The sequence below is a fragment of the Condylura cristata genome, unplaced genomic scaffold, assembly GCF_000260355.1.
Source record: "Condylura cristata isolate star-nosed mole 26May11 unplaced genomic scaffold, ConCri1.0 scaffold00012, whole genome shotgun sequence".
Classification (NCBI taxonomy): Eukaryota; Metazoa; Chordata; class Mammalia; order Eulipotyphla; family Talpidae; genus Condylura; species Condylura cristata.
The window spans coordinates 16468503-16483327 of NW_004567113.1; the positions used below are offsets into that span (position 1 = coordinate 16468503).

Sequence of the window (14825 nt, forward strand, 5' to 3'; positions counted from 1 at the left end):
AGTTCTATATGAATAAATAAATAAATCTTTAAAAAAATTTACTTATGTGGCATAGAAGAACTGGGATGTAAGGCTAGAGGTGCTGGAGGGTGAAGGGAGGTGAGAGGATTCACCAGAGGCAGAGTGAAGAGCAGAATAAGTGGATCTACTGAAATAAATATACTGTTAAGGGGAGCAGCGGGTGAGACAGGAGAGGTCTGCTGTGCCGTATGTGGGTTAGCTCCCTGGCTGGGGATCGAACTCAGGCCACAGAGGTGACAGTGCTAAGATTTAAGCCTACACCACCAGGGAAACTTTCATAGGGTGCTTTAATATATATATAATATATTATTACATATATATATATGTTTTCCATCATTGTTCATTTTTGCACAATGTTTGATTTCTCCTCTCAGGTGTAGTCCCTGGTGCTTTTAAAAAACACTGATGTTTGAACCGTTTCCTCAGAGACTTTTATTTATTTGTCTGAGTGGGACCTGGGCATCATTATTTTCTAAACATACTCCTCAGGTTCAGCTAAAGTTGAAAACCACTGCTGCATAGAAAAGTAGAAAGAAAAATAAGAAAAGTAGCTTTGGTTTTAAAAAATGTTTTGTTTCTGTTCTATAGGCCAGTTGTCACACAAGCTAGAGCAAGACATAGAACACAGAACTTTAGTCTATTATTTCACTGACATCTTTAAAATTGGAACTGCGGTAATCAACACAGAGATGGCAGATAAAATGGTGCTGGCAATAAGATCAAGTACTTGATATTTGATCTCTGTAATGGTCGTTATATCTGGAGTCATATAAATTCTGCCTTTTTTTTTAAATAAGGAAAAACACATGGGTATACAAGAAAACTATTTATATTTGGTGATCAAAAATAATGCTTCATATGGCATTTCAAACACAATCATGATTGATTGGCCAACAGCTGAGAACTTTCCTGGGATTCTCCTGCAATTTTATCATATACGAAGACTTAACACAGAGCTGAGCCTCCACAGATGTAAAACTCATGAACAATAAACTCTAAATGGTCTCACCAGCATGCTCAACCGAAAAGCTTCACCTACCCAGCAGCTGACACATCCCGCAGTGAGTTGGGTTCTGAGGTACTCTGACCCTCAGGGCCAGCTCAATGCCAACACCATTGCCCTGGTTGCTGGCTTTCACCTCTCTCCCTCTCAGTGTGAATCTTTTAAGTACTGTGTGATATATGAATCACATGGGCTCTCATGGCACCATCAGCCATTCTAAAGTCTGATATTATGGTTTTTGTCCACTTCTCTGAGAAGACTTTCAGAAATGAGCTTAAAAATTCAAGAGGGGGCCCTTCCTGATGGCACAGCAGGTTAAAGCACAGCACTAAGAAGCTAAAGCCATTTTAGCATGAGTTTGATCCTGCCCCAGGGGTGACCCACATGGTGCGGCAGACCTCTCCTGACCTGCCCGCTGCTCCCCTCAGCAGTGTATTTCGCCAGTTGGCCTGTTCTGCTCCCCACTCTGTCTCTGGTGAGTCTTCTCACTGCCCCTGCACCTCTGACCTATACCCTAGTTTTGTATGCATAAACAATCTTTTAAAAAAAGTTCAAGAGGCACATTAATGTCTCTGGATAAGGAAGGTGGAAAAGATGATTATTTGAAAAAAGACTTACAATCTATTAACTTTAATTTAGCTCTTCAAAAAGTGATCACTTGAAAGCTAATAAAGAGTAGAAAGTGGAAAAGTTATGGGCAATACCTTGATAAGTTAACTGTTGGCAACAGATGATTCCCTACAAGGTTTCCTGACAGTCAAAGGATGTTAGACCTCTAGTCTTTTCTCTGAGAAACTTAATTTTATGGTAAGTCTTCTGGAGATTAGTAATAATAGAGAGTGAAAGAACTTTAACCTTGAGTAGGGTAGAGGTCCTGATTTGTATTTTATTATTTAAGACCAAAATAGACTCTTGATGTCTAAGTAATGATGTAGCTCTCAGAATGGTGGAAGAGCATAGAGAGAATTCAAAGTTTCAGAAAGGGTGAAAAAATACACTTTGCACTGCGTGATTCAGAGACTGAATGATGTCAAGCTCAGGCCCTTCTGGAGCACATGGGCTGGGACTAAACAGGGAAGGTGTTGAGAATTGTTCCGCTGGCTAATGGCGCAGTGCTGCCATCAACAAGTTCCACTGGAAAGAAAATTTAAATCAACAAAGAGATTCAGATAGTTAATTAGATGCCACAGTCCACAGTCCCAGCGACAGAAGAGTGGGCCTTTTGGGTAGGACAATGATTTTGTTTGACTTACCTACTTGATGGTAGAACTTAACAAATATTTTTACCTCTGCCCTCTAAGTACTTGGTTAGCTACCTCCCACTGCAATCTGAGTCAGTGTGATAACCCACCCCTAGGATAAATGTTGTAGTCCTTTAGAATCAGAATTATGCTAGGTGGTTACATTCCAGCATTCTTGACTGTTAGCTAAGTAATCAGATTCCCAGCTAATGTCTACACTTCACACATTCAGCTCTGTGTGTCCTTCAGTAATAGTTCTAGAGAGATGTGTGCTAACCCGGCTTCGTCCCTTCTGTTGCTGGGGGATGACAACAACTATAGTAGTCACCTTGGGCCAGACGTGGAAGAGCCATTGTGAAGATCCCTGAACCCCCTCAGACCACCTGGGCCACCTTCCTCTGGGCTTTTCTGTGAGTGAGAAGAAATGTCTTGTTTAAAGCACTGGATTTTGGAGTTATGTCCCAATGACATAACTCCTTACCAGTTATCAAGTTAAAACTCCTTACCAGTTATCAAGAAAAAGAGTCCTTTCGGGTCTCTGACATGAAAATGGAGCCCCCTCACTCTTGACAAGAACAAGCACAGGGAGTCCCAGAGCTAGGAGGCTCGCATCTGCCTTCTGCAGTTTGCAGAGGTGAATGGTCCCTGTCTCCTCAGGTACAGAAAGGGGGATCCTTTGTACCTTTTCTGTCTATCTAAAGAAAACAATCAGTTATAACTGACTAACCAAGAAAAACAGCATGAGACTAAGCCCACTTCAGAGTTAATGGACAAGAGGATGTCTGCAGGCTCTGGTGGAGAATGATAATTCCAAGAGGCATTAGGTCCCAAAATAGCTCAGCGCCTGCATCACAAATGGCTCGCTCTTCTCAGAAAGAATATTCCAACCACAACTCCTGCACAGCCATCTCACCCACCAAGACAAGTGGGGTGAGATGCTGCCACTAATCTCTGCGCTTAACCAGCTGTCTGGTTAATCTTACCCAGCTTAACCAGCTGTCCTTTCTGGAGGATATGGGATAAACATATTTCTTCTGAGTTTAAAAATAATCAAATTCAGGAAAAATATTCTCAAGGGAAACAGGGAATGGGTGAGTTCTGGCTAAAATGCTACAGAACTGACTCAGAATGGTCTTGGTGGGGTGGGAGGGGGAAGCCTGGTCCCATGAGCAAGGGGGAGGGGATGACAAGAGTGATAGGGAGGGGACTGGACCGTGGAATCAGGCTTAGATACTAGAAACAGAAGTGTGAGAAAAGTAGGAGGGGGCAGGAGGTGCTAGGAGTTATGAGGGCAAGCCTGGTGGAAAGGGTAAGTGGAAGAAGTATCCTAGGTAAAAGGAGTCTCCCCTCTATTTTGTGAGGGCATATTCCTGAGTATCATCACCTGGGCACTCTCCCTATGTAACACTGGCCTGGTCTAGGCAGCCAGAATTTAAGTCCAGTGAAGGTTAAGACTAAAACAGAAAGGGCAAATTTAGAGATCACACAGGGCTTTTTTTTTTTTAATTCTTTTTATTTATTTGCAGCAGTACTGGGATACCCCATCAGGCCCACCACTAACTCACCCATACTCACAAAGGCCTCTTTCACATAATCCGGTTGGAGAAGAATTAGAGAGGGCTGGGGCAACCTGCACTATGCAAGAAGCACAGGCTTTTACAGTTCTGGGCAGTATGGATGTGGTTGCCCAACACAATGGCAAAGCCTGCCCGTTTATCTTTGGAGAGATAAAATCAGCAACCTGACAGAATTCTGGCAGAAGCAATTAGCTCATGCATTAGTTATCAAATAGCTCATGCAGCCAAGGTCTTGGGAGTGCTGATCTGCAAACTTTCCCGGGGAACTTTAGGACAAAAGGGTCAGTCACCTGCTTTAATTTGCATTCAGTATTTTGGCCAATCTGTCCTTCTCCACACCAGCCCTGCAGGCATGCTCAGCGCTGCCTAGACCGTCATCCCTAGACCTAGACATGGTCAGCCACCCTCACCGACTATGCCTGATGACCCTCCACCTCTAAAAGAGCATCTCCACCATTCTTTCTCTCATTCCCTCATTCCCTCTTCTGCAGACATACTGGCCTCCTTGCAATCTCCAGAGCAGAATGCCTATGGATGCTGCCTCAGGGTGTTCTTGCCCATCCCCCTGTTTAAGATGCTCTTTCCTTATGTCAGCATCGCTGGCTCCCTCACTTTCTTCAGATCTCTGCTTAAATGTCATCTTATTATGAGGGAGATGTCCTCTCTCCCTCTTGCTGCCTGCACTCTGGGAACGCCCTTATTTCTCTCTCTAGCATGCGTTACTGACATACAGTCGATAGATCTGCTGGCTTGCTTGCTGTCTGACTCTCTGCATTAGAAAATAGTGCTTCCCCTGATTATTTCCCTGGTTGAATGAAGGATCTGCAGCCTCAATTTCAAACAAAATCAACAAAGATCTAAAATCTCTTTCAAGCTGCCCCTGCCTCTATGCTTATGAAATAAAGGCAATTCTACCTTCAGAACAGTTTATTCATCAACTATTTCTTGTCTTCAGATCCATTCAGCTGCCAAGTTCTACGGGCTCCCCTGTGAAATTCCTTCTCTCCTTCCTCCCTCCCTTTCACCAACACTTGTTTGTTGAACACTTCCTAGATATCATCCATTATCCCTTATATTATTCTCATTTAACTCTTCTCACTACCGTCCCTCTCAGTGGAACCTCACTAACTCCCATCTGGCCAAAGGTGAAACTTTCTACCCACCATCACGGCCTCCTTTTTCTTTCTTTCAATTTATCTTATTAGATACTAAATGAATTTCATTTCCCTTCCCTGTTCAAAACTCTGTAGTGATTCCTCATTGCCCAGTGAATTAAACAGAGATTACTTATTCCAGCTCTGAAGAAACTCCGTAAAATCTCAATCTACCCAAAAGCCCCATTTATCATTTTCAGAATATATGCTGTAGCCAACTGCCACATGCTGTTCCCATCTCTACAAATAACACAATTTCCGTATGCTTAAACTGTCTTCCAAGGGGACTCAAATGTCACTGTTTTGTACTTCCCCACCTCAAATAACCTTTTCTACTTTTGAATTCTGTGACATCAGGTTACACATAATTTTAAAAACACTTGCCATAACTTCCCTAAGTTATGGTTATCTACAGAGCTTCCTTATCCCACCAAGAAAGAATTTTTGAGGCTGAGGACTGTAATTTTATATCTCATTCATCTTTTTCTTTCCCCAGCAAGAACTAAACCAGAATCTTGCTGAACACACATGCTCACTAGCTATTTGTTGCATTGAATTTTAAGCACAGTATATCACACCCTGCCGGGTGCTCAAAGACTTAAGAAGAATAGGGTACAGTGCTTGCCCTAAAGGAACTGACAACCTAGTTATGGAGACAGGGTTGCTTACATAAAATTCTAATTTTTTAACTTAATTTTCAGCAAGTAACTACTGATTATCTATTGTGTGCTCAGTATAATATGATACAGTATATAATCATCAAAAATGAGTGGTGTGGAAAATAAATATTGCTAACGGTAGATTCTGGGTATACCTACATGCATGACAAAGTTGCCCTCAACACTTAACAGACCCCGTCAGTTGGTTTGATGGAGCAAGAGGTGCTAGGCTTACCTGGAGATGCTGCATGCTCCAGGTGGCCCAGCTCGGGCTGTCTGGTGATCCTGAAGGTCAATTCTTCAGGTTCCCTCTCTTGGTCCATGGCAGAGAGCTGCAGAGTAGTGATTTTCTTCACTGAGTCTTCATCTACAAACAGTCCTTTATTGGTGATGATGACAGGTGGGGATTTGTCTTCTGAAAATATCAAAATAGTGATTTTTTAAAAAAGACTTATTTATGCATACCGAACTGGGGTACAGGCCAGAGATGCAGGGGTATGAGAGGCTTCACAGAGACAGACTGGGAGAACAGAACAGGTAGACAGACGAAGGACACTGCAGAGAGGAACAAGGGGTGAGACGGGAGAAGTCTGCTGTGCCATGTGGCCAGGGATTAAATTCATGCCGAAGCAGCCTTGGTTAGCTTCATAGTGCTGCGCTCTAACCTGTTACAAGGCTCTGAAAACAGTGGTTTCTACCTCCTTCCTTTAATTCTAGAGGTGAAATTAGAATAAACCTTAGGCATATCCTGCAGAAAGGTGCCAAGCAGACAACTTCACATAAGGAGATGATTTCAGATTTCTACCCAGCAGGGTAAAGGGAAGGGCTCAAGCCTCAAGAAGAACACAGTGTAGAATACTTAACCTGCAGAAACCCAAAGTCCCTTACCCAAGACATTGATGGAAAATGACTGGTCAATCAATTTGTTGCCTTCTCCATCTACCACATCAAATCTAAGAGCAAAGCTCCCCCCAGATTCTCCTCTTCTGTGACTGTATTCTACGTGGCCTATAAAAAGAACAATAAAAATTAAAATTCAATATTAATGTTTTCCCCCATGTTTCTGAAGCTGAATAGTATTCTCATGAATGTATTAACTATGACTTTCCTCCCTTGACATTAATTTTGACTTAATCTAAAGTTTTCATTCCCTTCCCTTCCCACTATTAATTTTCTCCTAATCAAAGACCCTGTCACAATAAAATCATCCAGAGTAGCACTGTTTATGGTTGAGGCTCAGCTTTGTAAAAGACTGTGAGGAAGCCTCGTGAATAACTAGATCAGCAGAATTACCCATGTGTGAAATGTACATGACCGCTCCCACATCTTGGGGTGACCCTGTTATGCATCCTTATCACGGGAACAGGACACAGTGCTGCAGAGCTCCCTGTTTCAATAGAACATCATTTTGGGAACACAGGATACAATCAACCCACAAATAAATAGATAAACAAAACGAACTCTACACAGAAGTCAAAGCGCCTAGAGGCAGAAGTACAATATATGCGTTTTTGTTAATTACAATCTCACATCTAAGTACCTATCAATGTAAATATAACCAAACATCTGGGAAGAAGTACCTGGGCTCATTTATTCAAAAGAGATACTGAGGTGAGGAATAATTAAGGAATTACTATTCATCCCCTCCCTAAACTACAGGCAGGTCCACTGAGAATTTAGCTGCTACCAGTTTTCTGCTTCATGGGTATATTTTTAGCCATAAATGGAAGGTACATCATGACTGTGCACTACTCTCTCACACTGCCCCACCCCAATGTGTAACTCTTTTTCTCTTTTTTTACCTCCGAAAGTATCGTCCAGTAACTAGATAGCATTTAACATTTATGCTTTTACGTTACATCAGCGTTTCCTGGAGGAGGGATGAACTATGTAATCCCCCCCACTCCTCCTCCCCAGCAGCTCCGATTTATGCCCTTCCATTTTGCTTAGGTCATTAACTCGTGCTCTTTGGGGAGCTGAAAAGATATATAAATTGTTCACCAAAGGCAGGCACAATTTTCACCTTAATCCATCTGAATTCATTTCTTTTTCATTCCTTTCTTTCTCTCACACTTTTTAGCATCACAGCCAGTCAAAATGACTCCCCCTTCCCCCCGCAATGGTTCTAAATTTCATCAAGTGCTATGTCAAAATATGAATACAATTTAACCAAGAAAGATAGTCTTTTTAAAACAAAAAATTTGAAGAGACATGAAATAATAAATGAAGCTCTAACACTGTGATTATTCCAAACCAAGAGTTCACTGTTTACTGCCATAGGCTATGAGGCATTTAACTGCATTTTGCCTCTGTGGGTGGAGTCTAGGCAATCTGAGCAGAGAATGGGCTGACCTTGGCTAATGTCAGCCTGGGTGAAACTTCGGATGGGCCCTTTAACAGATATTGGCTCCAGGGAGTTTTGCTTCACCAACTGCAGGCGCCCTGCGCCCGGATCTTCCTTCACAACGTATATCACCTGACGGTCATCCGAGTCTGTATCTGTCACTTTCAAGTGCTGTTCTGTGATTCGTGCGACAGACCCTGGAAGAGAATGGGAGAGAGCAGGTCATTCCCTTCTTTTCTTTTGAATAGGATGTCAAACGATTTCAGGATAATAGAGACTACATTTTCACTTTCCCTGGTCTCAGTGAGTACCAACTGCTTGCCTTTCCAGTTTCCAGTTGAGTAAACTTTGAATTCTCTAAGTGAAATAGCTCCAGCTTCCCAATTTGCTAATCATCCCTTGAGTTCATCTCTGAGCTCTTTTTCTTTTCTGAGCCATGCGCATACTCTCTATGGCCACTCCCCTCCATGACAACCCAGACCCCTCTAGGAACACTTAGTGTTAGGATCTAAGAAATGTACAAATCCATGCTGGACCTAATTAATTTTCTGTTTTGAGGATCACCAAATCATAAAAAGTAGCTGTATGTCAACTCATACATCTACCTTGCTGCCATCTCAGATAGAGCAGTCACAAACAGTTCCTTGAGACAGGGGCTATGGTGAGGCTTTCAGAGCTGGGGGGACTGAGCACTTCATGCCGTAAGGCTGCACACCGAGTAAAGATGGAGGCATGGCACTGGCTGCTGGCCAATACATCTTCTCAAGACCTTGCCTCTTGCTTTCCTTGCTAGTCATTTTCTCATGTCATTTGCATATTCAATTGAAAAATAACAAATTCTGACAAAGTAGATGCCAGTCATTTGTGTGTAATACCCCCTGGCATGGGAGTGGCAACCCACCCTGCCCTGAGCTTCATCCTTGCATGTTCTTGCCAAGTAATGTCAACAAAGTAAGAGATTCCTGTTCCTTACCCAGGTCACTCTCAGCTAACAACCTTGAGGGAGGAGGTGAAGTTTTCCTCTGGGACAAAGACCACATCTGCTTATCACTTAGGACAAAATGGACAGTTCCCAAGTTCAGTGTTCCCCTTCTGTGGCATAACTCATGTCTGTGAAGGCTCCCTTTGGGCCCTCTGATCACCCCCATGAGCCTCGAGGGCAAAAGGAACCCACACATTTGCTGCTGCCAATGTAGACTGCTTTGCTGTGAGTAACAGAGAGCTCTGTCTGTGGAGAGGAATTCCATGTGCTCTACCAGCACCCATGAAACAGTAACAGTTGAGTTTATTAGCTTGGAAATTGGGTGTTGTCAATAACAAGCCCCAATACCTGGGATCCACTAACATGGACTCCAGCACTGCTAGCTGTCACGAGCACTGCAGCATTGCTTATGCCCAAGCAAAATGGGGAATATTCGACCCTAGAACACCATAGCTAGTGATCTCAATGACTGGCATAATCTCTTCCAGTGCATGATAATGTCCAACTGCTTTTTATTTATTTTCTACAACTGCTTTTTAAATTTTTAAAAAAATTCACACCATGTCCTGTTTGTATGACATCTTAGCGAGGTTGCCACGGCAGTTGCTGCTCCCAGAGCATCATGAAAGTAAGAAGAAAGATGCCAGAAAATTGTCCAGAAAAGACAAAGACCCAGGCTACACATGTAAAGGCAAAGCCAAAAAGAAGTGGTCCAAAAGCAAGTTTCAGGGCAAGCTCAATAAATATGGAAAGCTCTGTAAGGAAGTCTGTAACCATAAGCCGACTGCCCCAGTTGTTGGGTCTGAGAAAAGGAAGGTCTCTGGTTCCCTGGTCTCAGTACCGCCTTAGGAAAGGCCTTACTAACCTGCTTTTAAAGCAGAGCTCTCAAGTAATTTACACCAGAAAGACCAAGAGTGGAGAAACTCCAGCTCCTGGTAAGAATTTATGAACAGGTCTCACCAATTGTACGTTCTGAAAAATAAACTTTATTCAATGATAAAATTACCATCTTGAAAATCCTGCTCAATTTCATTCACTATTGTTTTCTATGGAGTTGTTTTGGTGGTGGAAATGCTCTAGAAACCCTGGGTTTACAAATAGTTTGGATAAATTAAGTGTTTTTAAGACCTTGGAAATACTATAGATATTTCTCAAACTTTCTTAAATTCACAGATAGGCTCGTTTGACCCAAAGCATTTCAGTAACTCACATTTGTCACTTATAATTCTTAGTTGCCCTAAAAACAGTAGCTCTCCCTAATTTCAGTTCCTCCAGTTTCAGCACAACTGGTATAAGATCTTCTCATAGAGCTCACATAGAAGTTAGTACTACACACTGACAGAGAATAGAGGAAGACAGAAGGGTCAGTTACTTTTCCACTCCTGTGGTACCTGCAGAGATCTGTAGGCCTCGGTTTACAGTCAAGTGGGGAGTGTCACCTGGAGGCAGCTCTATGAACACCTCCATCCTCGCTGTGTCTGTGTGGAGGCCGTCGGTGAGGGAGAACCAGAACTCATCCACTGCCAAACCAGGACTGCCAGGTACATACCCTACCAGCCCAGCCAACACATCTTGGTAGGTGAAGGAGGAGCCCTGGGCCAAAATCCTCCCATTTTCCAGAGGCTCAGAAGCAGTTTGCCTCAAGAGCAGATGACCTGAAGAGGTAAAGAAAAACAACAACAACAGAAACAATGGTACGATAAATATGACACCAAAACATTGTCTAAGTTTGTCAACTAGTAAGAGCCTGTGCCGAGTGTCAAGGGTTTCAGAGGCTCTTGGGGACACACACAGATGTGATCAACAAGTCAGCATTTTATATACAAGCACAGGGTGCTTCCCGATAGCTTCATCTACAAAGAAAGAAGTCCCACTTCTCCTGGTTAAAAATCTTTTAAGCAGACGAAGATGGATGTGGCCAGATAGTGGCTTAGAATGCAAATCTGCCTCTGTGAACTCAAACTTACTTCATTATCTAAAAGTGAAGAGAACACTTTATACTTGCTGCCTTCCTCCCAGGGTATCTGGGGTGGGCGGCCGGACTATGCTTTAAATTCCTCTTCCATTCTGGAACACTAAGCATCTCTGGGTTGAAGCACAGTTTTCTATGTTCAAGGTCACGTGTGCCGCATGGATCAGTTAGTGTGTCAATAAACAAAGTGCAAGAGCGGAGGGGAGTGAGGCATGTACACACAGGGAGGTGCAATGTTGTACTCCCAGAAATACATAATTATGGAAATCACTGGTGAATCAGTAACATTTGAGAAAAGAAAAAAATAAAAGCAAGAGAGTAAATACAATGACCAGCAGCCTCTTCTATGAACCTCTATCAGCAGCAACAATTTCATCCTCAAAAGACCAACGGGTAATTACAATGGCCAGAGGTACCACCTGGGAGATGAACATTCCAGAACTTTCATACCAGGGAGATAGCATGTAGAAAAGAATAGGTAGATTGTCATGGTGGCGTTTTTTTCTTTTAAAATTAATTTATTATTATTTGTTTAATATAATAGTTTATTTTTACATTTCGTGCATTTTTCCATCTTAGTTGTAATCTCCTGGGGCTTCCCATCACCAAATCACCCATGTGCCATCACCATAGACCAGTGCATTTCCCTCCCCCTGCTGTTTTTGATCCATTCCCCACTCCACCCCCACAAAATGTCTCTGGTATATAGCTGTTCATCATTATCATTATTTTCTCGCCTGTTCTGTAATATTCCTGCTATGAGAGAAACCATCCGGTATTTTTCCTTTTCTTTCTGGTTTATTTCACTAAGCATGAACTTTTCCATTTCCATCCATGTTGTTTTCTTTTTTTAAAACCTCTGGTTTAATCAGGAAAAGTACTTTCTTTGCAAAAGAAGCAAGCTCATAAAGATATCTAGTACACATTTAACCTGAGGTGAACCTATTTTGCAATTAATAACAAGGTTGCTACACTCATGTGCGGCATGGCCCAGGATTATCAAGCAGTGAGGCCTGTTTTGAGAATACACAACTCTGAAACCTGTTTTGCCTGAAGTTACCCAGGAAAGCAAGAAAACAGCAGAAATGGAATTTTAGACACCAATTACCTAGATTTCAGACTTTGAGAGCAAGCAGTGTCTACTGTGACCTCAAATAATATTAGCAAGCTATGCATTTGATTATACTTTGAGGCAAGGCATGTACTATACCCAGGCAAGGCAGAGGAATAATCAGCTGAAATCTGTGTTTATTCTAATAACCCAGAGGCCACCTCAATTAAGAAGCTTTCTATAGCAGCTGTGTCCTACCGTGGGAAGGCTTTTTGGTCAATACAAAAATCAGCTCATTATCTGGTGTGTCCAGGTCCTGCAGGCTCAAAGAAGAATTGCTTAGTATTACTCCTGAGCTTAGCTGCACTCTGAGGGGCTTCAAGGTCATGCTGGGAGCCTCATCGTTCTGCCTCTGTTTAAAGCAAAAAATAATAGATCTCACACAGATATTGGATTAAGAAGAAAGAAAATGTACAGACAAAGCAACAATGCTACATCATCGAAATAGTATTTAGTAAGTCGTCATTTTTCATTCCTAATCAAAACCGTTACTATGAAATGAGATCAAGTCACACAAACAAAATGTCTTCTTGAAAAGGAGTAGAGAAGCATTCTACAGAGACCTCAGCTATCTTCCAGAGGTACAGTGGTCCTATTTTTCTGAGTAAAGATATGGACATGAAGTTAGACAAACACAAATATATTCCTGGAATAAAAGAACATACTATTTGAAATCCGAACTTTCTTAGCATACTCTACAGACACCTGAAGAACTCCAAAGTGGGAGCTCCAAAGTCTGTGCCCCAAGCCCCTTCACCACAATCCCTAGAGGGTGCTGAGGATACCATGCCTGATATTTTCCCAAGGCAGAGGGCATTCCATTCTGGGCTGTATCTTTTTTCTCTTTTTGTTCCTGAGGTAGTAGAAAAGGCCTATGAAGCTCCACAAATGAGAATAACTATAGCATCACGGAACATGTCCTATGATGCTATTTTTTTAAAAAAATTATAGATATATTATTGTTCATTTATGTACAATATTTGATTTCTTCTCTCAGATTCAATCCCCATAAAATTCCCACCACCAAATAACCTGTAAACCATCACCATGGTCTCTTGTGCTCTTCCCTCCTCCTTCTTTCCCTCCCCAGCTGAATGTTTCTGATTTATAGTTTGCCTCCTAGTTATGTCTTTTTTTCCCGATTCTTTGTCTGGTTCCCCTATATTCCTCTTATTAGTGAAACCATCCAATATATTTTTTTTTTATCTTTCTGATTTATTTCACTGAGCGTACTTCCTTCCAGCTCCCTTCCACATTACTGTTAATAGCATGAGTTTATCTGTGTTGATTGCTGAATAGTATCCAATGTGTATATATATCACTTTTTTTTTTTAATTTATTTGCGCATACAGAACTGGGGTACAGGCCAGAGGTACAGCGGTGGTGAGAGGATTCACCAGAGACAGAGCGGGGAGCAGAACAGGCCGAATGATGAAGTACACTGCTGAGGGGAAGCAGTGGGCGGGTCAGAGAGGTCTGCGGCGCCATGTGGGTCACCTCCAGGGTGGTGATCAAAGTCATGCTGAAGTGGCTTTAGCTTCTTAGTGCTCTGCTTTAACCCACTGCACCACCAGGGAGCGTCCCTGATGTTAGTTTTTAATGAACAAATATTTTTAAAATATAAGGCAGGGCCTCCCTTGTAGCCCAGAGGTTAAATCTTAGTGCTATAACTGCCATAGCCTGAGTGCCATCTCCAGCAAGGGAGCTGACCCACATATGGTGTAGCAGGTCTCTCCCTTCTTGTCGGCTTGTTCCTTCTGTCGTGTATTTCAGTGGATCCACCTGTTCTGCTCTCTACTCTGTCTCTGATGAATCCTCTCACCCCAGACTTCTTCTTCAGAAAAATAAGTAAATAATAAAAATATTAAAAAAAACCACAAAACTTAAATAATAATAAAAAAATAAGGAAAGAATACAAACGAAACTACTTATAATCATTTCAAAGAAAAATAAACATAGGTTAATTTTCATTTAAATATGAGGTTTCTTTGCTTGAAGCTCACAAATTGTTTTCACACAGAAGGAATAAATTTTACCCTGAGATGGAATTTCAGATTTTTAAGGCAGATCATCCTCATATGTCAGTCTTAATTCTCTAAATTTCTCAAAGGTGAAGTTTATATTTTTAAATTGACCTCTACAATAGAAGGTCAAATCCAGTCTGAATTCATATAAACCTCTCGAATGGTGACAGATGGCAGTCAAAGGCCCAATTTTTCAAACTCCCAAAGTCTTTACCTCAATGGTGATATTGATGCTGTGGATTTCGGAACGACTGTTTCCATCACTTACATAAAAACTGAAAATATCATGGGTTGGCTCAATGCTTTCATGAACACTCTGAAAGTAGTAAATGTAGTTTTCCAGAACATCTTGAATAGGGAAGGATGCTTCTCGGTCACTGAGAATTCCAGGCCCAAAACGATCACCTGCAGTGACATCATCAGAGAACTTTACCATGATTTATCAACTCCTGCTTACTAGGCAGAACTAGAGAACATGACAGTATTATATCAACAAAAGATGAAAATATGTTTGAGGATCAAAGTGAGAAAGTGGAACAAGAACAAAACCATGGACCAGAAGACGTAGGGACAGAATCCCAGTTTCCCCACCATTTTTCAACTATGCATTGACACACCTGCCCTGCTATTTCCATAGACAATGAAATGAGGTAATATGCATCAAAGCACACAGCATAATATTGTTTTATATAGCATAGAATCAGTGGTTATTTTGTTAGAAATGCTTGTTAACTTCA

General features: G+C 41.8%; 1 protein-coding gene across 1 annotated transcript in view; it reads right to left on the minus strand.

Annotated features, from left to right (window-relative positions):
- FRAS1 (Fraser extracellular matrix complex subunit 1) overlaps positions 1–14825 on the minus strand; it is a 412381-nt gene that overhangs the window by 62687 nt on the left and 334869 nt on the right. Inside the window, exons 42-47 of the mRNA XM_004681192.2 lie at positions 14303–14493; positions 12263–12416; positions 10373–10636; positions 8008–8196; positions 6544–6663; positions 5891–6070 (exon numbers count right to left, since the gene is read on the minus strand). Coding sequence (XP_004681249.1) covers positions 5891–6070; positions 6544–6663; positions 8008–8196; positions 10373–10636; positions 12263–12416; positions 14303–14493 — 1098 coding nt within the window. The remainder of the gene's footprint in view (positions 1–5890; positions 6071–6543; positions 6664–8007; positions 8197–10372; positions 10637–12262; positions 12417–14302; positions 14494–14825) is intronic.